The sequence below is a fragment of the Hypanus sabinus genome, chromosome 12 (assembly GCF_030144855.1).
Source record: "Hypanus sabinus isolate sHypSab1 chromosome 12, sHypSab1.hap1, whole genome shotgun sequence".
NCBI classification, from domain to species: Eukaryota; Metazoa; Chordata; class Chondrichthyes; order Myliobatiformes; family Dasyatidae; genus Hypanus; species Hypanus sabinus.
The window spans coordinates 19,441,725-19,467,615 of record NC_082717.1 but is presented as its reverse complement, the minus strand read 5'-3'; the positions used below and the strand labels follow the sequence as shown (position 1 = coordinate 19,467,615).

Below are 25,891 nucleotides of genomic sequence, written 5' to 3'. Positions count from 1 at the left end.
TACTTTACAGCTGGCAATTTTTAGCATCATTCTTGGAAAAAATAGATAAATTGTTTAAATGAAGCGCCATTTCTTTCTTAAATAGAAACTTTACATACAAGGAAACAAAAGATGTTAATGATATTTGAACACTTTATACTCAGTTTTAGTCCTCACAAGCAAGTCTGTGGAATATTAAGTAACTGTTTGAAGAGCAAAATACAATCTTTAAAGATTGACAAGATCTCTTCACAATCGGCCACAACCACAAACTACAGGTGAATTAGTGTTTCTAGCCATTCATACCATTAATGTCCTGCAGCTCAAGTTGATAAAGGGCTGTTGCTATGTGATTACAAGAGTGAACTATAGTCAGTATACAAGTGGTAAACTGCAAGGAGAAACTATTATAATTTTCAGATCTGATCATGTAATCATAACCCGTGATGAAAACACTTCTTAGCACCGTTGTTCCTGGCTGAAACTACAGTGATGACAAAGACTGTGAATCAATAAGACAAAAAAACCCCACTTTTGTTTGAATTAGATGACTGAAATTACAACGCAACAGCATGCATGAAGGATTACTTGTTTCAAATTTCCTTTTATTTCCAGCATTTTGACCACGGATTAATAAATATCCTGCAATCAGAAACAGACTCGATTTTAATGAAATACGCATGGAGTCGTCCATGCCAGATTTTTCTTCCTACAATGGGAACAAAATCACCGAGTTTTGCTATAAGCCCCACTTGGTCAATATTCTCCCTTGTCTGTAGAATTATAGGCATTGTGCATCATATTTTAAGGCTGAATTAGTCAAACCCAACACTTAGCCCTTTCTGTGGTTACTATCTTCTGCAATTTTCAAATCACAAGGATTTGCAAATGGGATGATACACAGTAAGCATCTAATGAACATTATAACTCAGAATGGGTGCTACCCCACCATAATTCCTCATTTCATACTTGGCATAAACACAAAACACAACATACATACTTAAAGCAAAACTGTTGATGCTGAAATCTCTCATGACTCAAAAGATTTCTCTTATCACCTGTATCCTGAGTTCAGCAAAAACTCAACAATTCCAAACAATAAAACAGCATTCAGATACTTTATTGCTCACCTCCCATGCAGCTTCACCACATCATTCACCCTGCTTGTTAAGTTTACATATGTACATTTACCAGCTAGCAAGAACAATTATGTGGCTTAACCTTGAGAACAGAAGAGAAACAAGCTCTGCAAATCCTTTTGCTGAAAATGTTAGCCAGCGGAAAGGGGAAGGTGGGTTCAGTTTGGGCTCAAATATTCGGTTTGTAGTGCACTTTCAATAAACTAAGAGTTTTAGTTGTGCCGTTGGCACTTACACATGCAGAAAAGAAAAACCTTTTTTTTGCTGCGCTTCAAGTACAGTTTCACATTGTAAACCCTTGTGTGAGAAGTGGGGGTGGGAGGCAGGAAAAGAAATCGCTTCAGATGGAGGAAAGGCTTGTCTGCATTCTGCTTGTTTAGACAACAAATCTGCAACACTGCTCATTCAATACAAAGTAGTGGCATTCCAGTTGGTAATTGGTACTTGGGCAAATCTGTGCCCCTTGCAGGATGAAGCCAATAGTGAAGACTATTAAGTTATCAGCTGGAATACTGCCTACCTTGATAGAAACCAGTTGTACCATATTGTTGGCCTCCTTGCTGGAAATATTGCTCAAACTGTCCTCCCTGGTTGTAGCTTTGTCCACCTCTGCTGCTCCACCCACCACCTTGACCCCCACGCCCTCCACGACCCCCTCGGCCACGACCTCCTCGTCCTCCAGCTCGTCCTCCTCCCTGATCATGGCCACCATCCTGATACCTGTTGTCTTGATGTCCTTGGTAACCACCTCCTTGATAGCCACCCCCTTGATAGCTGCTACCACCTGATTGGTAGCCACCACCTCGATAGCCACTGGGCCCCCCATGGTAGCTAGAATCTTGATGACCACTTCCATCTGACCATCCGCCTTGAATTTTTCCTCTGCCTCCTCCACGTCCTCCTTGTTCTGTCCTATCATAGCCACCACGGCCCCCACCTCTGCTGCCTTGATCATATCCGCCTCTTCCACCTCCTCCGTAGGATCCTTGATCATATCCACCTCTTCCTCCTCCATAGGATCCTTGATCATATCCGCCTCTTCCTCCTCCTCCATAGGATCCCTGATCATATCCACCTCTTCCATAAGAGCCCTGATCATATCCGCCTCTTCCACCTCCTCCATAGGAACCTTGATCATATCCGCCTCTTCCACCTCCTCCGTAGGAGCCTTGATCATATCCGCCTCTTCCACCTCCTCGTCCACCACCAGACTGGACATTGTCTGGTCTTTTCTGCCATGGTGGCATCTCTGGTGGTGGAGCCTCAATTTCATTTGGCCTACCACCTCTATCTGGCACTCTTCCCATAAGCACCTGGATAGTGAAGAGATCAAGAAGAGTAATCACTCAAGGATAATATAATATTGAAAATAAGTTAAGTTACATTTTTGACACCTACAAAGTAAATATTAAACAGTGCAGTCCATGATTCCAAAACACAACAAAAAACTCTGAGTTTATTAAGATGTCGGAGGAACTCTACGCCAATTGAACTCATACCAGATAGATAGGTAATCTCACTACCCACAATCCTGCAAATTTCCATTTCATGGATTTATCCAGCTCTGTTTTGATATTCAGCAAATCTTCTTATTACAACTACTCAGGCTCTACATTGCAGATCATACAAATTCACTGCACCTTTTTTCCTCTCATGCTTTTCATTGTTATTGTAAGCGTGGCTACTTTTTATAGAAGCTTCTGATAAATGCTGCCTTATCTACACTATCAATACTCTTCATGCCAATAATCACCACTAGTTCAAGCAGTGTGGGGAGGGATTCACTCCAATGCTTCCTTATACACTTCTTCTGTTCAAGGCCATGACATGTTTGTGTCATTTGTACTTGTGTTTTATGCCTCTAATAATTAATTCAAGAATCTCATGCAATTTTTACACTGCCTATCTAAATATGTCGTGCCACCAAAGACCCTCAGAATTCCTTGTTACCACCCAAGCCAGCCCTACTTCAGTAAAATTGAGCTATTTATGTTCTCTTCATATCAACCAAAATTATCATTGTCCTTTGCTGTATCAATGTTATATGTATCTGCCTATTTCTGTTATCCATGTTCTCCTGGAGACCATCACCCAACTGCACTTCCTAAATTTTGGGTGTATAAATTGGCCCTTGGTATTATACCTTATATACAGTACCCATATTAGTATCGGTGACTTTAGAGGAAATACACCACCATTAAGTTTTCATTGTAATTACTGTATAAAACTTGACAAGCAGGAGGTCAGGCACTTGCACCCTGAGGGTTAAAACCTTCAATCTAGTGCAAACAGATAATACAATTACCAGTGAAGAGTTAACACGTGTTTGTTACAATGAATGACACACTGCAATGTTGTTCAGCAAGGCTCCACTTTTGTCAGTACTGGCAGAGGCATGAGTAACTGTACCTTATTGACAGCACATGCAGTCTTCTCTCGGATGGTGCCGCTGCTGGTTCGCAAAATCTTGGACAAGTCCTCCCGAGCAGCTAGTAGATGTGCAACAGAAATAGTGCTTTTTGGACTCAGGGTTGCACGCTTGGGCTGATAAATTTTAGCCAATTTTTCAACCTGGCTCTGTACAGAGCAGAAAATATATAAAAAAACTTGGTATTAAAGGTAAAAGTACTGGATCATAATTCTGAAATCTACATAAAATTGGAATCTTCACTGTTACAGTTTTCCTCTGGCTAGTTTTCTTAGCATGGGGAACCTGGGGATATTTTATAACCACAAGCTGTATCTAGTTGGTTTGTGTCCATCATTTGTTACATTTAGCAGGTTCCCCCCTAAACCTGCAAACTAACCATCGATGTATAATTGGAAATGACAGAGAAAGACTTAAAATCCCAAAAACCTACTGCACTGCTTTGAAAGATGTGGTAAAATTAGTCTATCATTTTTCCAAAATAAGTTTAAAACAAGCTTACAAAATACAGACAATATTATATATAAATCTGTATATATCTGGAATGGTTCCAGAGACTGGAAAATTGCAAAGGTCACTTCACTCTTCAAGAAGGGTGAGAGACAGAAGAAAGGTAATTATAGGCCAATTAGTCTGACCTCAGTGGCTGGGAAGATGTTGTGAGTTGATCATAAAAGATGTGGATTCAGGGTACTTGTAGGCACATGATAAAATAGTCCATAGTCAGCCTGGTTTCCTCAAGGGAAAATCTTGCCTGACAAATCTGTTGGAATTCTTTAAAGCAGGCTAGACAAAAGAGAATTGGTTGATGTTGTGTACTTGGATTTTCACAAGGCCTTTGATAAGGTGCCACACATGAAGCTGTTTAACAAGCTACAAGCCCATGGTATTACAGGAAAGATTCTCACATAGATAAAGCAGCGGCTGACTCGCAGGAAGCAAAGAGTGAAAATAAAAGGAGCCTTTTCTGGTTGGCTACTAGTGATGTTCCACAGGGGTCTGTGTTGGGACTGATTCTTTTTATTGAACTGAACTGACTTCATTTCTTACATCCTTCACATACTTGAGTAAAAATCTTTACGTTACATCCCCATCTAAATGTGCCATGTGCAATCACAGTAATTTATAATAAATAGAACAGTCAATGTAATGTAGAGTACACTCAAATCAGCGTGAGTTCATCAGTCTAATGGCCTGGTGGAAGAAACTGTCCTGGAGCTGGTTGGTCCTGGCTTTTATGCTGCGGTACTGCTTCCCAGATGGTAGCAGCTGGAGTAGATCGTGGTTAGGATGACTTGGATCCCCAATGATCCTACAGGCCCTTTTTACACACCTGTCCTTGTAAGTGTCCTGGATCATGGGAAGTTCACAACTACAGATGCGCTGGGCTGTCCGCACCACTCTCTGCAGAGAGTGTTACGTGCTCATAATTTGGATGATGGAATTCATGGTTTGTTGCAAAATTTGTAGACAATATGAAGATAGGTGAAGGGGCAGGTACTTTTAAAGAAATAGGGAGGCTACTGAAGGACAAGACAGATTAAGAGAATGGGCAAAGGAGTGACGGATGAATACAGTGTTGAGAACTGTATGGTCATGCACTTTGGTAGGAGAAATGAGAGGGTTGAATTTTTCTAAATGGAGAGAAAATACAAAAATTTGAGGCACAAAGGGATTTGGGAGTGCTTGTACAGGATTCCTAAAGTTTAATTTGCAAGTTGAGTCTATAGCGAAGAAGACAAATGCAATGTTAGCAGTGATTTCAAGAGGACTGAAATATAAAAGCAAGGATATAAAATTGAAACTTTATAAAGCACTGGTGAGGCCTCTCGGAGTATTATGTGCAGTTTTGGGCCCCTTATCTTAGAAAGGATATGCTGAAACTAGAGAGGGTTCAAAGGAGGTTCATGAAAATGATTCCAAGATTGAATAGCTTGTCACATGAAGAGTGTTTGATGGCTCTGGGTTGTATTCACTGGAATTTAGGCGACCTAATTGAAACCCAGGGAATGATGAAAGGCCTTGATATAGTGGATGTGGAGAAGATGTTTCCTATGGTGGGAGTGTCTAAGACGGGGGTCGGCAACCCGCGGCTCCGGAGCCACATGTGGCTCTTTTACGTCTGTGCTGCGGCTCCCTGTTGCTTTGAGAAATAATTGGTTGTGGCGACCCTTTTCCTGGCACATCCGAACCGACTCACAATTAGATAGCCTACGGGGGTTTGCGAGCACAGAGCTTTGGAGCCTCTGCGCCATGGGGGCAGGTTGAGGGAGGCTTAAAAGTGAGGCTGAAGATTTCGAATAAAGTTTTTTCCTTCGACTGCAGTTACCGACTCCGTGTCGTAATTTTAGCGCTGCGTGTAGCACACCGCTACATGGTCAGTATTTAATTAAAATGTATTTTATGTTGGTTTGTTAGTTTTTGAAATGTAAATCTAAATTTGAAGATTATGGTGATCTTGTACAATCTAAATAAGACGTTGTGGCGACCCATTTCCTGGCACATCCGAACTGGCTCACAATTAGCCAGCGTTCAGGCTAAGGGAGATAGCCTACGGGTGTTTGTGAGTACGTGTCTTTTGCAGCATCCGCGCCCATGGGGGGGCGGGTTGAGGGAGGCTTAAAAGCAAGGCTGTTTAGTTCGAATAAAGCTATCTTTGACTGCAGTTTACTGACTGCGTGTAGCACACCGCTACAACGTGTTTTTATCGCTGGCTGTCCAGAGGGGAGGTGCTGAAACGCTTTGTCGCGTGTCTGGAAGAAGTGAAAACTTTCCTGGGCAGCAAAGGGCTCACCTTTCCTGAGCTGGAACAGCCAGAGTGGCTGGAAAAGCTACACTTCATGGTAGACATGACAGCGCACCTGAACACGCTGAACACAGCTCTTCAGGGGAAAGGACGCACAGCCCTGCACATGTTGGAGGATGTTTTGGCATTCGAGCGCAAGTTGACAGTGCTTGCCAGAGATTTACAGAAAGGCACATTGTCTCACTTCCCCAATTTGAGAGAGTTCAAACAAGGTCACGACTTGATAAATTCGGAGTATTTACATTCTGCAATCATCGCAATGCAAACATCGTTTGGGAAACGCTTCTGTGAGTTCAGAGAGGAAAAAAACACATTATCCTTCCCGGTCACTCCCCTAAGCATCGATCCATCCCTACTGAATACGACTGCATTGTCAGGTGTGAGTCAACCTGAACAAGGATGATAAATATTTTAATTGCCTATTATTTTGCGTATATTTATATGTTTTCATTGTTCAGTGAAATAGTCCTTTTATTTTTCAGGTTGACAGCTGGCTGACGTTATTTTTGGTTTGCTGCTGACGGCAAATTTAAGTTTGGCGTTTTTCATAAATACAAGAAGGACTCAAATAGACATTGAGTATTTTACTTAAAAGTAACCTTCAACCCAACGTCTTTTTTTCGGAGGTCAAAATGTTTTTGTTGCATGCAGAAATGTAATTTCGTTTTCTCTGCAGGAGTTCATCAATTTCATAAATGCAACACATTATAGTTTGTTTATACATAGCATAAAGGCAAAACAAAACGTTGTATGCAGTGTTATTTCATTTTAAATGTCAAACGGGTTTTGCGGCTCCCAGTGTTTTCTTTTCTGTGGGAAACGGGTCCAAGTGGCTCTTTCAGTGGTAAAGGTTGCTGACCCCTGGTCTAAGACCAGAGGACACAGCCTCAAAATAGAAGTGCATCCTTTTAGAACAGAGACGAGGAAGAATTTATTTAGCCAGAGAATGGTAAATCTGTGGAATTCTTTACCATAGGCAGCTGTGGAGGCCAAGTACTTATGTATATTTAAGGCAAAGGTTGTTAGATTCTTGATTGGTTAGGACATGAAAGGATACAGGGAGAAGGCAGGAGATTGGGGATGAGAGGAAAAATGGATCAGCCATGATGAAATGACAGGCCAAATGGCCTAATTCTGCTTCTATACCTTATGGTTTGAATAAATAGATTCTGAAAATGTACACAAATTATTACTAGTTTTAAAAATTCTACCAATTTCAAAGTTCCTGAAAAGGTGAAATTTTTTTCACAAAACACATCTTCAAAAGGCAAATCTAATGAAACTATGAAAATTATTCCAGTAGCTGCCTTTCAGTTAAGTGAAAGGAATATAGGGTACTCTAAGTCAGATTACAAATGGCACACCCAGCTTACATCCATTATTCATAACCATATATGTACAGTTCAAAACCTTTTCTGAAATTGATCTTGTTAGGAAATGATTTTCTTACAAGGGTCAATGTGTTTAGGAATAAAGGGGAAATCAATACAGATCTTAATCAATGAGTACTATACCTTAGCTCGGTCAGACCACCCAAATGACTGAATGGTTACATCCATACGTTTCAGCAACATCTTTCGTCGCACTTCATATTCATTAACAAGGATTTGATTGATGGTTTCTAGTTTTTCCTAGAAACAGAGAGCAAATTATAACTATAACTACACCAAAAGAAAATATGCACAAGCTCAAATACTTAATCAACATTGTCTACATCACTAAAGTTTCCAAATTAGCTACCTACTGGAAGAATATCAGTTTGGTTTAAATTTAACAAGCAGACACTATTCACTTGTAACCTAGCAGCAAAACATTACAAAGATTTAAATGGTTCAGAGAGAGAACCAACTATAAATTTTGTTTCATGCAGAAGAATGCTGCTCCAATAATTAGCCATGGAAATACACTGTAGGGATCCACTAATGATGTTTCATCTTCAGACATCATGGGCATGTACTTGTGCATGTTGAAATAAAGATATACACTACAGATCAGAAACAGGCACTTTGGCCATCCATTCCATGCCAAACTGTTCTTTTGTCTAATCCCATCAACCCACATATGGACCATAGCCCTCTGCACCCTTCTCTTCCAAGTACTTATCTAAATATATAATTCTGTAATGTCCTAAAGGTAAAATGCCTTACATTTAAATTTTGGCTCTGTAACTAGACAAACCCAATGGTGGAATACTAGCAAAAAGGGGAAACTGCACAGCTTTATACTAACAAGGACTTCCATACAAATGGCAATATTACTCATTTGCATGATCAATTCCATGGAAAATGTTTAAGTAGGCAAGTGCAAATAATTTTACAAGCAAAAATTAAAAATAAAACTAATGTAAAACTATGCATTTTGAACTAAACATTAAAAAAAATCTTAATACTTATATTTAGACATTATTATTTGAAAAGCTTTTAAATGTTTTGGTCTGTTAGAGCATCTTAAAAATTGTCCAAAAAAGTCTTTGACATCAGTGAGCTGTCAGGGCCATCAGGGCATTCTAGGGTGTTCATTGTATACCACCAGAGATCTTGTTGGTTAAGAGTCTGCTTTTCCTGTCAGATAAATCTCAGGTGCTGAGTTGCTTGGCTCTCCATATCAAAAAACACGAGAAAGAGAGTAAATGAGGATTGTAAGTGGTGACTACATGTGCAGAACATTTTGACCTATTATAAATGGGAACAAAGAATCACTCTTTTATGAAATAGACCTAGTCGACTGCAGTGCAATCCCCTTTGACTAAATGATGTACAACTCCTTCAATGCAACCCAATACTTAGCATTACATTTATCATGTTATAGGTCCTGATGGTTGGAAGTTGAGTCAAGGTGAGTTCAAATTACCTTTCTGCAGCAAGCAGAGGAGCTCATTACAATTAGGTAATTTTAAAATCCGTTACTATAATGAAAGATCGTGTCTGTGTACTGCAATACTGCTCCCAACTAGGATAGTTGGCTGTTATCTTTACTGTAAGTGTAATTTTTTTCTGCTTTCTTGGCTAGAATTGGAATCATTAGCAACAAAAGTGAAAAATGAATATTGTTGGTACAAAAATCATGATTATGGTTCATCAGTTTTTTGCCTCTTCTTATCTCTGCAGTATATTTACAATTAGGGTCCTGAAAGAACCAAATTCAACTAAGATTTCAGGTAATGCATGTCATTCTTATTCCTTGTATAAAGAGAATCTAACTTACCCTCTTCTTCCAAATATTTTAAATGCAAGGTCCCAGTTATCCATCTAATTGGATGAAAAATATTTCTTCTACTAGTTGTACCAAAACTACAAGTATTCCTTCATCTTCTCTGCTATAAAGAGATCAAACCCAGTTTCTGAAAAATCCCCAGGTGACAGAAACTCTTCAATGTTTGTATCATGGAGACATAAGACATAGTACTCCATATTTCACCTGATGGCATTAACATGGAATTCTCCAATTTCTGATAAACTGCTCCCCACCCCTTTCCTCGTTTCCTGATCCTGATTTGATCAAGGTAATAGGGATAATTCTGGGAATTATAGAGCAGTGAGTCTTACATCAGTGGTGGGCAAATTATTGGAGTGGATTCTACAAGCATTTGAAGAAGGGAGAGACAATATGGCTTTGTGAGGGCCAGGTCGTGTCTTAGAAGCTTAAAACAGTTTTTCAAGGAGGTGATAAAACAAATTGATGAAGGTAGAGTGGTAGATGTGGTGTTTGGAGATTCAAACGAGAGGACATGATTTGAGAGTTAGGGGGCAGAAGTTTAAGGGAAACACGAGGGGGTATTTCTTTACTCAGAGAGTGATAGCTGTGTGGAATGAGCTTCCTGTAGAAGTAGTAGAGGCCAGTTCAGTTGTGTCATTTAAGGTAAAATTGGATAGGTATATGGACAGGAAAGGAGTGGAGGGCTATGGGCTGAGTGCGGGTAGGTGAGATTAAGAGTTTGGCACGGACTAGGAGGGCCGAGATGGCCTGTTTCCGTGCTGTGATTGTTATATATGGTTATATGAATTTAAGTATTTGACAAAGTCACCAGAATATGCCGCCACAGGATCTATAGAAACACGTTTGCCTGAATTTGGAATTGGCTTGCCCACAGAAAGCAGATGATGATAATAGACGAGTGTATTCTGCCTAGAGGTTGGCGACTAGGGATATTCCATTTGGGTCTGTTCTCGTACCCCTAATCTCTGAGACTTTTTTTTACAAATGTCTTGGATGAGGAAGTGGAAGGGTTGGATAGTAAATCTGCAGCTGACATTTAGGTTGGCGATGCTGCAGATAGTGCAGAAGACTGTTCTAGGCTGAAGGCAGGATGCAGAAAAGCAGTTTATGGAGTTTAATCTTGAAAAATGTGAAGATATCCCTTTTGGAGGATTGAACTTGAAGGTGTTGTACAAGGTTAATGACAGGATTCTTAGCAGTGTGGAGGAACAGAGGGATCTTGGGGTTCAAGTCCATAGATCCCTCAAAGTTGCCACACAAGTTGCTAGGGTGGTTAAGGCGGCTTATTGTATGCTGGCCTTCATTAATCAGAGGACTGAGTTCAAAAGCTGTGAGGTTATGCTGCAGCTCCATAAAAAAAAATTGGTTAGACTGTGCTCAGTTCTGGTCACCTCATTACAGGAAGGATGTGAAAGCTTTAGAGAGTGCAGAGGACATTTACTGGGACGTAACCTGGATTAGAGAATAGGTCTTATGAGGAAAGATTGAGTGAGCTACCTCTTTTGTTTGGCTGATGGAGGAAAAGAGGTGACTTGATAGAGGTGTTTATAAAGGTTATTATGAGACAGTGGTCAGCTGGCACCGTTTCCCAGGGTGGCAAAGGCCAATACCAAAGGTCATCTGTTTAAGATAAGTGTAGGAAAGTTTAGCAGAGAAATAAGAGAAAATCTGCAGATGCTGGAAATCCAAACAACACACATAAAATGCTGGAGGAACTCAGCAGGCCAGGCAGCATCTATGGAAAAAAAAAATCAGTTGACTTTTTGAGGCGAAAACTTTTGCCAGAACTGGAGAAAATAAAAAGCTGAAGAGTAGATTTGAAAGGTGGGGGGAGGGGAGAGAGAACACCAGGATAGGTGAAACTTGGAAGGGGAGGGATGAAGCAAAAAGCTAGAAAGTTGATTGACCATGGAAGAAAGAAAAAAAGGTGGTGGGGGGGGGGGGGGGGAAAGAGGGACACCAGAGGGAGGCGATGGGCAGACATGAGAGAGGGAAAAGAGGATGGGAAATGGTAAAGGGGGGGCAGGGGGAGGCATACAGGCATAACTGGAGGTTTGAGAAATGGATGTTCATGCCATCAGGTTGGAGGTACCCTAATGGAATACAAGGTGTTGTTCCTCCAACCTAAGTGTGGCCTTATCACGACAGTGTAGGAGGCCATGGATGGATATATGAGAATGGGAAGTGGAATTAAAATGGGTGGCCACTGGGAGATCCCACTTCTTCTGGCGGATGGAGCACAGATGCTTGGCGAACCCATCTCCCAGTCTATGTTGGGACTCACTGATATACAGGAGGCTACACCGGGAACACTGAACCCAGTATACAAACCCAACAGATTCACAGGTGAAGAGCCGCCTCACTCGGAAGGACTGAATGGTAGTAGGGGAGGTAGTGTAGGGCACTTATTCTGCTTGCAAGGGTAAGTGCCAGGAGGGACGAATGGACAAGGGAGTTGCATAGGAAGCGAACCCTGTGGAAAGCAGAAAGTGGTGGGGGGAGGGAAAGATGTGTTTAGTGGTAAGATGTGTTGAGGTGGTGGAAGGGCGGAGGTTTCGGAGAATTATTAGCTGAACACGGAGGCCGGTGGGGTGGTGGGTGAGGACAAGAGGAACCATATCCTTAGTAGGGTGGCGGGAGGATGGGGTGAGAGCAGCAAAGCATGAAATGGAAGAGATTCGTTGAGAGTAGCGTTGATGGTGGAGGAAGGGAAGCCCCTTTCTTTGAAAAAGGATATCTCCTCCGTCCTAGAATGAAAAGCCTCATCCTGAGAGCAGATGTAGCAGAGACAGAGGAAGTGAGAGAAGGAGGACATCAGAGGTATGTTTTTGTAACACAGAATGTTGAGTGCCTGGAATGCACCACTGAGGGTGGTGTTGAAGGCTGATGCAATATAAATGTTTCAAAGATTCTTAGACAAGCAAGTGGATAAAAAAAACATGAAGGATTATGAGGTTGTAGGAGGGAAGGGATAGATTGATCACAAAATTTTATTTTGGTTGGTACAACATCATGGGCTGAAGGGCCATGTTCTGTTCTACCCAATTCCTTCTACTCCCACCCCAACTCCCTATCACCCTGGTTCTCTCTTCTCCTCCAACCACTCCATCTATCCACTGCCCATACACTCCTACCACTACATTCCATCCTTCTACCGTTCCCATCTGGCTATCCACCTCCCTTATTGGGTTCCTTGCTCTTCTTTTCCTTGCCCAGATTCCATCATCTGCAACCTTTTGTTGACTCCACCAACTCCTCCCATCCTATTGGCATTTCCACTCTTCCCCCCTTCATCTGTCCAACACCCCTCCTCTGGCTTTACCAATTGCTCTGCCTCTTTCCCTCGTTTGTTTATGCTGGCCATCATCCCTTCATCCCTCCACTGAGTTAGTCCTGTAAAGTGCACATATCATTCTTCTGTTGCCTCTCCATGTACTTGACAACCTACCGTGAGTGGTACCAACATATGCACAGCATTCCATCCAAGGTTTAACCAGGAAGTAGATAAAAGTTTAGTAAGATTTTAAACTACTTATTTCCCCACATTTACTTCCTATTTATAAAGCCTGGATCCCAGTCAGATTTCAATGAAGTTAATAAAGTTAACAACTTGAACTTTGACAATATTTACAAACAACATGGTTGAAAACAGGATTTGGCATCGAAAGTGCTCAAGAAATTTTGTCAGTAATCAGAAGAACACTATTGTTGAGTGCATTAAAGTACTGGATAATTATCTAGTTAAAGCTAGTTATGGATCAAAATTACCAATCATTTATTCCATTCAGATTGAAAATTATTACAATTATTGATATCACAAATAGTTAATAAGTAAATTACTTACCCAGTGAAGTGGGCCAAGTGCTTTTTTCATTAGAGGTTTACCCACATGATTAGGGGGTACTTTTGACAATGATTCTTTCAGCTGGAAGTTAAAGCATAGATGAAGTAACTCAAAAGACATTATTTAAAGTTGTAAACCAACAATCATTTGAGAAATGGCATACAAAATTAAACAAAGTAATCTAAATAGAGAAATCACCCAGCTAGAAACATTTATTTTTAAAGAGCCAATAAATTGGATTCCAACACAGAATGGACGTCTCAGCCAAAGAGTTCTTGGGGATGCAATGAACAGGGTGGCTAAAGGGTAAAGTGTAGACATGCTACAATTGGTTTGGTTAAGAGCACACAGGGTTGGGGGCAATATACATGGATAAGGGAGTGACTAACAGAAACAGAGTTAAGATAAATGATCGTCAGTAACTAGTGGTGTGCCATGGAGTTCAATGCCAGGGGCTCAACTATTTATCATCTTTGAAGGCATTGTAGCCAAATTTGCCGATGGTACAAAAATAGGTAGGTTAGCAGGGTCTGAGGACATACAGCATGAAAAGATATTTTGACATGTTAAGCAAATGACAAACATCCTCCCTAGAAGGATAAATATCATATATCCACTTTAATGGCGAGACACTACAAAATGTTGCATTCCAAAGGACCAAAGAGTCCTAGCATATGAAACAAAACATTTGCACACGGTCACAGCAAGATGTATAATGTGATTTTGACTTTATTGCAAGGGATATGGAGTATCAAAGTAGGGAAGATTTAATGCAGGCTCACAGTATGTTGGTGAGTTTGCACGCAAGATATTGCTTCCATTTTTGGTGTCCATATTAAATGATGTGCTTGTATTCGAGGCAGTGCAGAAAAGGTTTATTAGACTGATTTCTAGGATAGATGCCAATGTATGAAGAAACACTAAGCAGCTTGAGCTTTTATTCATTTGAGTAGAGAACCATTTGAAATGATTTTACTGAAATACAAGATTCAAGGGTTATTTCTGAATCAAGGGAGCTTATTTCAGAATATTTTAGAGTAGAAGAAATTTATTCCCTCAGGAGGATCAAGAATCTTTAGAATTCTCTATTCAAGAGTGTTGTGGAAAGGAGTCATGGAAAGTATAGGTGGAAGACCTGACATTTAAACTAAACTACAGAAGTCAAAACAAATGGAAAGGTAGAAGGAAAATGTAATTGAGGCCATGTTGGATCAGCTGTGATCTTATTCACTGAAAATGTGACCTAAAAGGGGCCAAGTGACCTATCCCAAGTTTGTTAATTCTAAATTGTCCACTTGAGCTGAGACATTTAAATAGTACAAAAAGTCAAAATTAGTGATTTAAAACAAGTGGATGACATATAGCTGCTGTCTCCAAAAGTCTGTTTGGAAAAGGTTACTTAAGTTTTACCAGTGCTTTTGACAATCAAAGAGTTCCTAGACAAAACTGCTTAAAGGTTAATAATGTGAGCTTGGTTATCTAAATTGAACTACAAGCAGTGCACCTAATATCTGTAGTCTCACTTTTTCCACTACATAACAACACAAATATTAATGTAAATTTGGGCTCCTTTGGCAATTCAGTCCCTATTTGCTTGCCACTGGACAGAACAAAGGCAAGATGTTATTTCTGAATTCTCAGCATTTCACCCTTCTGTTTTCACTTCAAGTGTGTCACTCCAAATGACATTATACACTCTGACTTCATTTAGATTATATTTTCCCTGTGGATGTTGGTGGCACAGGTCAGGGTTTAGAAACTTGTAGAAATGCTGAAGGCCATGATCACTAGTAATTAAAGAATTTGAAGCTACTAGATGGGTAACAAATCAAGCATGTGCTTTGTCCTGAATGCTGACGAGCTTATCAAATATGTAGTAGTAACTATGTTGGAAGAAAACACTTCCATTCTGCTGACTTAACCAGGGTACATAAAGGGAGAAACATAACATGAGTCACATCCAGTTCTCGCAAGTAATCCAAATTAGTTTTTGGTTAGTGACCTCAATTCTGATGGGAAATTTGACAAAAATAATGCCATTCAATGCTGAAAGGAGATGGTCACATTTACTTTTGTGAAGAGGATCATTCCCTGCCATTTGTGGTGCAAATGTTATTTGACAAATAATCAGCTCACAACTAAATTTTTTGCTACTAGTATCAGTGTTCACTTTTCTGCAAACCACACATGATCTAACATCATCTAAAGAAACCCAAATGCAGAGTTCAAATCAAGGAAGTAAAATCTGTAGTTTTCGCCTTATGATAAAAGGAAGCTTGCTGATGCAGTAGCCATAATGGTTAGGCCTGGATTTATGAGCAAAATTACTTGATACTATCCAAAAAATGTTAGCCATTTACTTGTAAACAATGCAAATTTCAAATGCTCAGAATACAATTTCAAACAAAATGAAAAAATATTAAAATCATATGCTTTGCATATGCAATTAAAACTTGCAAAGAAGTTACAGGTCATTTCACAGAGATCCAAAGTTAACTACAGTGCAGATTTTCAAAATTCCATATCCCACACCTTTTTAGCTTCAAAATGTATAGAATGTAAAAAGGTTTTCAGCATTAACATTCACGCAACGCTGTTTTCACATCTGTGACAGACTCCCTCTGTTTCGCAGTGTCAGTAGACTCGTCAGCAACATAGGTAATAATTTTAAGAATTTTCCAATTCCCCACCTATTGGAATGGATTATAGGACTTTATCTAGGAAAACTCATTCAATTTAATTGTCAAAAAATAATTTTTGAAGATAAAAACATCCTGAAAGTTCTCCTTGCTGCAATTCCAATGGCATCTTATTGTTTTAGATCGCAGGATTTAAAACAAAATTCTGCATCCTGAGATTTGAACGTGAAGTGGTTGGTTTAGTTTCATTGTGAGGTTCTATCTGAAAGGGCCACCATATTTTGCATGACTATCACAAAGACCATATGTGTTGGTGGAAACCTTTTCTACCAGAAACAAAGGTTACTCATTTCACTTAAATCCAGTTACATCTGAAGAGCAATTTCCAATCAAACCCCAGAACAGGTGCTGAAATTAAATGAATCTCAGTTGCTTCTGGAGATGGATTTCATGACATTAAGAGTTTATTAGTTCTTCCAGTTTCCTGCACTATATTCTTGTAAACTCACACTTTCTCAATTGATCATCCTCATGCATAACCAATGAGTATAACAGCTATAGCATGATCTTACATTGTTTTTTTAAAAAGATAAAAAATATTCATATAAAAATATAAGCCATCTTTAAGTTTCCTTGTAAGACAAATTTCCTCAAGGGGACATCAACATCCTAGTCAAAAGCAGTTCAGAATTTCTTGAAGAATGAAGGAATATGATTCCCTCAAACAGCAAGATGGGCAAATCAGTCATAATTATAAAAAATGACCATAAGAGAGAGGAATATTTGGCCTATCAAGTATGTTCCACCATTCCATTTGGTTGATTTATCATCTCTCTCAACCCCTTTCTCTTGCCTTCTTCCAGCAACTTTTGATGCCCCGATTACTCAAGCACCAATCAACCCCCGCATTAAATATACCCAATGACTTGGCCTACAGCGATGAATTCCACGGATTCACCACCCTCTTGGCTAAAGAAATTCCTCATCTCTGTTCTAGATGTACGTGCCTCTATTCTGAGGCTGTGACCTCTGGTTCTGGACTCCCCCATATTCGGAAACATCCTCCTCTCCACATCCACTCTATCTAGACCTTTCAATATTTGATAGGTTTCAATGAGATATCCCCTCATTCTTCTAACTCCAGCAAGTACAGGCTCAGAGTCATCAAACACTCATCATGTTAACCCTTTCATTCCTGAGACAATTCTCGTGAACCTGTTCTAGACTCTCTCCAATGTCAGCATATCTTTTCTTACATAAGTGGCCCAAAGCCGCTCGCAATACTGCAGGTACAATCTGACCAATATCCTATAAAGCCTCAGCATTACATCCTTACTTTTGTATTCTAGTCTTCTCAAAATGAATGCTAACATTGGATTTGTCTTCCTTACCACCAACTCAACCTACAAGTTAACAAGGACCTCCAAGTCACTTTGCACATTTGAATTCTGCACAAGGACTCCCGCGTATCCTTGCAACTTTGATTTTTGAATTTTATCCCAATTTAGAAAATAATCCGTCTTTATTCTTTCTACCAAAGTGCATGACTATGCACTTCCCTACACAATATTCTATCTGCCATGTCTTTACCCATTCTCCCAATCTGTCCAAGTCCTTTTGCAGACACCCTGCTTCCTCAATATTACTTGTCCCTCCACCTATCTTTGTTATCATTCATGAACTTGGCCACATGGCCATCAATTCCTTCAGACAAATCGTCGAATGTGAAAAGAAGCGGTCCCAACGCCAAACCTTGTGGCAGACCACTAATCAATGGCAAATGGTCAAATCAAACAATTTATGAAACCAAAACAGTTTTGAAAGTTTTTTTGAGAAGCTTTGCTCTAAAATAATGGGACTTTCATTTGTAGAATGCAATGTCTCCTATACAGAACTGGGTACTGAGATAGAGAAGTTGCAAACCCTGATGTGTGGACACCTGAGAATAAGGTACAGTGAAACTGTGCCAGTCAATAACACATCTAGAAGTGCAGCTTTACATTAGCTTGAAACCTGCAATCATCCTTATGGAACTCAAACTCAAACTTTAAAAAAATCATGTTTCCTCTATTATCATTCGCTTAAAAATAATATTAATATTACACCTTGGGAGGATAGGACCTTCACTTTAAGTTACAGCAGCTGTTCAGTTTCCAGGTCAAAATCAAATAAGCTTTCTGCTTATGTAATTTACTTGAAAATTTTTTTGAAGTGGGATTTCCATTACATATTGCATTTTTAAAGATATTTTACTTGAACAGTCTGACTTAATAAATCAAGTTTTAAGTAGTGCTGATTAGGACAATTCTATTGTCTGTACCTTTTTCTCAATCCCACTGAAGAACTGGAACATGGTGATGTTATCCGGGGGCTTGGACATACCCAGAGTAATGCATATAGTTTTCAACTCCACAAAGGATTGGCTTGGCTTGTCTGGTTCTTTCTTGGGTGGGTTGTTCACACCAAGCATCCGAGAAGATTCGAGCTCAGAGATCAGGTAAGCTAAGTGAAAAATACAGAGAAATACACAAATGATGAGTTGGATTTTATCCCAACCCAATGCCACCCTTCCATGAAATCACTGTCTACTGGTGAAGTACAGATTGAGTACCTACCAGACTCCTTTCGGTCAATCTTGCAACCTCGTATATCAAAAGGCTATATAATCTGGGTAAAAACATTCCATCCACTTCTAGCCCAATTCCATCCCCAAGATTCAATTAAGTGCACATGGGAATTTCAACAAGTTTTGTTTCAATCCTGTTATTCAGTGACGCTGAGGTTAGGTATAGTTTGAGTTGCCAAAGGTACTAAAAATTATAGAGCTTCCTGATCTGAAAAGCAAATTGTGTATCTAGTGAACAGGACAAATGTGCTTTGAAGGTAAAATGGTACATCCAATCGTAATGCATAATTAGGAAATTGGATGTATTTCCTATCAGACTATTAGTTGGGGAACACTTCGGGCCATTCTATTAGTGTGAAGACAGAAAGATAGGACTAATCCTCGAATTGAAGCTGAATTGGAAGAAGACATCAGAAAGGAACTCATAAAAATTGACTGAAGTATTCATATGTAAATAGGGATATCTAGCAAGTGGGAAGCTTTGAAAAGTGAGATAGGGAAAGCTCCAGACTAGTATATTGCTGTTAGGAGTCAAGGGCACAGCCAGCAAGATTAAGGAAAGATTAAACCAAGTTAAGTAAGCACTGAGAAGGTAAACAGTTTAAGTAGTAATATCTACCTCAGTTCATTACAGCCACTGCCTTAAAGTAAAATCAATGAAAAAAAAACCTGTCCTTTTACTCAGCCCAACTAGGCAATGGTTGCACTAATACCTTTCAGCCAAGTGGCTGGGAATCCTAACATTACACTTTCTTGCTAGACTTCATAAGGTATTCAACAATGAAGCAGGTGATAACCACATTCATACAGAAATCTCACAGTTGCTAGAAGTAATGTAGAGAAGGAGCAATTATTATATGGATAATTGCAGACATTTTCTTGTAAAAGCTAGGACATAAATCTAATTTGGGAATATTGATCACACCCTTGCAGCATTATAGATCTCTTCAACAATGAGCTGGACTGAGTGACCTCCAAGGCAGTACAAATAAAGAATTATTTCCTATTGTAAGCAATTCAAAATGTGTCCCAAGGTATACACAGTTGAAAGCTTGGTCCAAGACCAAAAACAGAAAATTTGATTTGAATTCATTGCAATGAAAAATACAAATAAATTGAAGTGTAGGTAGCAAGCGTTTTTGAGACAATATCCAAGGAAGTTGTGCCTTTTTCTGAGACCATCAGTTGTTTTTTTTGATGACAATTTGTCAAACCATTCAGTCGATCAAGCTTGTGCCAGGTCTGTGAAACAGCAACTTAATTCCCTTTTTCCAGTGAGTATAATATTTCTCCCCCCTAATGTAGCTGTTGAATCCCTTTTGGACAACCATCATACTTTCAAGGCATCAATTCTGTATCATAATTCTTCGACTTAAGTTTTTCTGTGTCACCCATGGTGCTTTTCTAATCACCTTAAATCTGTATCCTCTGGTCTTTGACCCGCCTGACTATGAGAAGTTTTCACTTTGTCCAGAATATGCAAAACCAAATCTAGATAATTAATTTATATCAACAAAAACAGAAAAATAAAAGATCCCAATAAAGATCTTCAAGGAAAAACACTGCTTACCTCCCTCCAAATCAGGAAATCAATAAACACTCTCATTATTCTAAAATAAGGGAGAAAATACTGCTGAAGGACAGGATTAACTGGATTGTTGTTTCTGAGAGCCGGCAAACCTCCTGGGCTAAATGCTTTGCCCAACTGAAGGAATGTCCTGGTTAATCTTTGTAATCATAAATTCATGATTTAATCAATTCAACCTAAAGCACTAAAATAGTAAACTGTATCCAAGTTAGGATTGCTCATTCAGTACAAGCACTAGTAACTGCATCCATGCACATTCACAAATCTTTGAAGAGAACATGTACTCAGTGACCACTTTATTAGGTACACTTGCTCATAAGGCAAATATCTAATCAGCCTATCAGGTGGCAGCAACTCAATGCACAGAAGCACACAGACATGGTCAGGAGGTTCAGTTGTTATTCAGACCAAAAATCAGAATGGGAAAGAAATATGATCCAAGTGACTCTGACCACTGAATAATTGTTGGTGTCAGACGGGTGGTTTGAATATCTCAGAAACTGTTGATCTCCTGGGATTTTCATGCAATACAGTCCCTAGTGTTTACAGAGAATGGGGCACAAAACAAAAAAAACATCTAATGAGCATCAGTTCTGTGGGCAAAATTGCCTTGTTAATTAGAGAGATTAGAGAAGAATGGCCAGACTGGTTCAAGCTGACAGGAAGGTGACAGTAATTCCAAGAGCTTCTCTGAATGTACAACATGCCAAACATTGAAGTGGATGGGCTACAGCAGCCGAAGACCACAAACATACACTCAGTGGCCTCTCTAATAGGTACAAGAAGTACCTATTAAAGTGGCCACTTTATTATCTTTAGGTCAGTGGTGTAGTGGCATCTGCACTGGACTTCAAGGTTGAGTGGTTCCCGGTTCAAATACGGCTGGCTCCTTGCGTGCCTTCCATCCGTACTGGGTTAAGCATTGAGCAAGCAACTCAGCCTCAATAAAACAAAAGACAAAAATGCTAAAGAAACATTGCTGCCCAATGCACCACAAGGCATGGAAAGGAAAAACAACTATTACCTTTAAACACATCAGCATAGCCAACCATTACAAAGTTTTAATTTTAAAGTAGAAAATTTCCTGTAACTTACTAAGTAGTAAAAGGCAATTATTTTTGTTCAGAAGACGTTTAGTGACATCTCCAGTCGTTAGAACAGAATAGGGACACTGCATCTCAGCTAGCAAGCCACTCATTTCCAGTTGAAATTCTTCAGCTTCTGTGGGACCTACGAAGTTGACAAAAATATATAAGTCACAAGTTCTAAAACTAGATATTTAAATATTTTCCCAATTGACCCATTTAGTACACAGTCTTACAGCATTTCTTCCATTGTTCCAGTTGTAAGATACAGACATGACCAGCATACTAATCAAAGTATCACGGTTGAAAAATATTGTAGACAAAAATGTAGCATTCTAGTTAAAAGTCGAGCATTCACTTTGAATATTAAAAAACAAAATGAGACTATTGCAGAAGCAAATGGAAATACCAACAAACATTCTGAGGATGTGATTCACAAATTACATTACACACATCTCTTAATAATGTTCCCACAACTGATGATCTCACTTTAATGACTATCATATTATTTCATGCTCTTGTTATATATTGCTATTTATTCATATTTGCATTTGCAGTTTGTTGTCTTCTATGCTCTACTTGATCTTCCATTGATCCAGTTTACAGTTACTATTCTATAGATCTGCTGGGTATGCCCGCAGGAAAAAGAATCTCAGGGTTTTATGTGATGACATATATGCACTCTGACAATAAAATTTACTTTGAACTTTAATGCAGGGGCACAACTAATAGAGCCACTACCCTTGAGTTGCATCACTCAGGTTATTGCATGTTCACCCTGTGACCAGGTGAGCATTTCTTAGGTGTTCTGTTTTCCTCTTACATCCCAAAGATGTTAAGTTAATTGGCCACTACAAATTCCCCTTCCTGTGCACTTGAGTGGTAGAATCTGGGGAGTAATGAGAATGTGGGGAGAATAAAAGGAATCAGTGTAAATGGGTGCTCAATGGGCCGAAGGGCTTTTTTCCATGCTATGCCTATGTCCAAAGTAAATTTTATTATCAAAACACATAAGTGACGATCTACCCCCCTGACAGTCATTTTCCTGTGGGGATACCCCAGCAAATCTATAGATTTGCTATAGATTTGTTATAGATAAATCTATAACAGGATCAATGAAAAATCAACCAGAGTGCAGAAGACAACAAACTGTGTAGATGCAAATATTAGTGAATAATGAGAACATCAGTTAACAAGATAAAAAGTTCTTAAAGTGAGATCATTGGTTATGGGAAGATTTCAATTGATTGGCAAGTGAGTGTAGTTATCCTTTTGTCAAGAACCTGATGATCGTGGAGTAGTAACTGTTCTTGAACCGAGTGGTGTTTACGATACAAATTATCAATTGATTTTCTGTGATTTTATTAACTTGAACAAAGGCACAGTAAGTCAGACTGATAACTGTAAAAGTACAAGCGAGTAATGAATGAGCACAAAGGCCTGCAAAGTTATCAGAACATATTTGCATCAGAATACCTATTCAACAAGTTAGTGCAAAATTACTACCATGTGGCGACCCACTTTCTGTGCAGGCGAACCGGCTCACAAATAGCCAGCGTGCGGGGGGGAGACCTTGGTAATGCACTTCTGACATCATTTCTGCCCAGAGAGGGTGGGCACTAGGGATTAAATGCTAGCGCCGCGAAGTTTGAATAAACTAGTCTTGAAACGACTTACCAACTGCATGTCGTTATTTCAGAGCTGTGTGTAGCACATCGCTACATTGGTGACCCCGACAGTCCGAACGGGATTTGGACCAAAGATGACCGATTCTTCATCTGTTCATGCAGTTTCACTAAAACTGATGACTTTCTGGACGCTGCGACCGCTGAGGACATATATCTGCTGCTGGCTGACGCAAATTTCAGTGACCCCCGGAAGGTGGCAGCCCGGGCAGACGTGCTGTGGAAAGCCAAGAGGGAGAGCGTGGTGTCCGTCGGTCAGATTACGAGGCCACGCGCCCAACAGCGGACCAGACCAGGCCCGGCAGGGGGGCGCATACAACACAGAGGCAGAAGTGAGGAGGCCAGTGAACAGTGGTGTTTCTGCCACCAGCGGTGGGGCGCAAAAGCCTACCGTTGTCACCTGCCCTGTAAGGGCCAGGGCCAGCTGCCGCTAATGACTATGGCGGCTGGCCACCAGGACAGCCTCTTGTACGTCTGGGACAAACAGTCAGGACGCCGCTTCTTGGTTGATACCGGAGCGGAAATCAGCGTCTTGCCCCCGACGGGGTATGACACCTGCAACAGGAAGCCAGGACCCACTCCGAGGGCCGCAAATGGCAGCATGATATGGACCTACAGCACCTGCATAGTGCAGATGCAGTTTGGTGCCAGCTGGTTCACGTGGAACTTCACACTGGCCGCCGTGGCCCAACCACTCCTGGGGGCGGACTTCTTGCGAGCTCACAGCCTGCTGGTCGACTTGCAAGGGAAAAGACTAGTACATGCTGAAACTTTCCAGACGTTCTCCCTGGGTGAAGCCAAGTTGCCGGCCCTACACCTGGACTCCATCACGCTGTCGGACAACGAATTCACCAGATTCCTGGCGGACTTTCCATCGATTCTGGCACTGCAGTTCATGGCAGCCATGCCCAGACACGGGGTTCAGGACCACCCCTTCACGCCCACGCACAAAGGCTCCCCCTGGAAAAGCTCCGCCTGGCGAAGGAGGAGTTCAAGAAGATGGAGGAATTGGGGATTGTACAGAGGTCCGACAGCCCATGGGTCTCCCCCTGCACATGGTGCCCAAAGCAGCGGGGGGTTGGAGACCATGCAGTGACTACCGCAGACTGAACGAGGCTACAACTGCAGACTGCTACCCTGTGCCGCACATACAGGATTTTGCAGCAAACCTGCACGGGGCAAAAATCTTTTCCAAAGTAGACCTCATCCGGGGATACCATCAAATCCCGGTGCACCCTGAAGACATCCCCAAAACGGCACTCATCACCCCTTTTGGCCTTTTCGAGTTCCTCCGAATGCTGTTCGGCCTGAAGAATGCTGCACGGACGTTCCAGCGGCTGATGGATGCGGTGGGACACGACCTGGACTTTGCGTTCATCTATTTGGACGGCATCCTTATAGCCAGCAGTAGTCGCCAGGAGCATCTGTCCCATCTCTGCCAGCTCTACTCCCGCCTGAGTGATTTTGGCCTCACGATCAACCCGGCCAAATGTCAGTTTGGTCTCGATACCATCGATTTCCTGGGCCACAGGATTACCAAAGACGGGGCAACACCTCTGCCCGCCAAGGTAAACGCGATCCGCCACGTTGCCCGGCCCAACACTGTCAAAGGCCTACAGGAGTTCGTTGGTACGGTGAACTTCTACCATCATTTCCTCCCCTCAGCAGCCCGTATCATGCGCCCTTTGTACACCCTGATGTCGGGTAAAGACAAGGACATTACTTGGGACGAGGAGGCTGCAGCCGCTTTCGTTAAAGCCAAGGAAGCCTTGGCAGATGCCGCAATGCTGGTGCACCCCAGAACGGACGTTCCGACCGCACTCACAGTGGACGCATTCGACACAGCAGTCGGTGGGGTGCTGGAGCAGCTCATCGAGGGGCGCTGGCAACCCTTGGCGTTCTTCAGCAAGCACCTACGACCACCCGAACTCAAGTACAGTGCCTTCGACCAGGAGCTGTTGGCACTGTATGTGGCAATCCGGCATTTCAGGTACTTCTTAGAAGGCATTCACTGCGTTCACGGACCACAAACCGTTGACCTTCGCGTTCACGAAGGTGTCCAATCCCTGGTCGTCCCGCCAGCAGCGACACCTGTCCTACATCTCTGAGTACATGACGGACATCCAGCATGTCTCAGGAAAGGTCATCACCGTGGCGGACACACTCTCCAGACCAGCTGTCCAGGCCCTGTCCCTGGGGGTGGACTATGCAGTACTGGTGGAGGCGCAGCAGGCAGACGATGAGATGCCCAGCTACAGGACCGCAGTCTCCGGTTTGCAGCTGCAGGACTTTCTCGTAGGCCCAGGTGAGAGGACCCTCCTGTGCAACGTGGCTGCCGGCCAACCTCGCCCCATCATTCCGGCAGCCTGGAGGCAGCGAGTTTTCGACTCCATACACAGTATGGTGCACCCATCTATCAGGACAACTGTCTGGCTGGTCTCCAGTAAGTCGTGTGGCACGGACTTCACAAGCAGGTCAGTGAATGGGCCAGAACGTGCGCGCAGTGCCAAACAGCCAAGCTGCAGTGGCACACTAAAGCCCCGCCGCAGCAGTTCGAACCCACCCGCTGGAAGTTCAACCACATTACTGTGGATATCGTGGGCCCCCCACCAGTGTCCTGAGGAGTGCGGTACCTCCTAACTATGGTAGACCGGTTCACGAGGTGGCCAGCGGTGGTCTCACTCACTGACACATCAGCTGATTCTTGTGCCTGAGCACTGACTGCAACCTGGGTAGCACGCTTCAGGGTACCGGCCCACATTACCTCTGACAGAGGTGCCCAGTTCACCTCCAGCCTGTGGTCAGCTGTGGCCAGCCTGTTGGGAATGCAGCTACACCACACTACTGCCTACCACC

The 25,891-nt window shown here is 41.5% G+C and overlaps 1 protein-coding gene across 2 annotated transcripts in view; it reads right to left on the bottom strand.

Moving 5' to 3' along the window:
* Positions 1-1,482: 1,482 nt before the first annotated feature.
* fam98a (family with sequence similarity 98 member A) overlaps positions 1,483-25,891 on the bottom strand; it is a 36,225-nt gene continuing 11,816 nt past the window's right edge. For both annotated transcript variants that reach the window (XM_059985621.1, XM_059985622.1), the window contains exons 3-8: positions 21,361-21,495; positions 18,372-18,553; positions 13,413-13,493; positions 7,867-7,983; positions 3,528-3,695; positions 1,483-2,431 (exon numbers count right to left, since the gene is read on the bottom strand). In XM_059985621.1, coding sequence (XP_059841604.1) covers positions 1,619-2,431; positions 3,528-3,695; positions 7,867-7,983; positions 13,413-13,493; positions 18,372-18,553; positions 21,361-21,495 — 1,496 coding nt within the window. In that variant the 3' untranslated portion in view covers positions 1,483-1,618. The remainder of the gene's footprint in view (positions 2,432-3,527; positions 3,696-7,866; positions 7,984-13,412; positions 13,494-18,371; positions 18,554-21,360; positions 21,496-25,891) is intronic.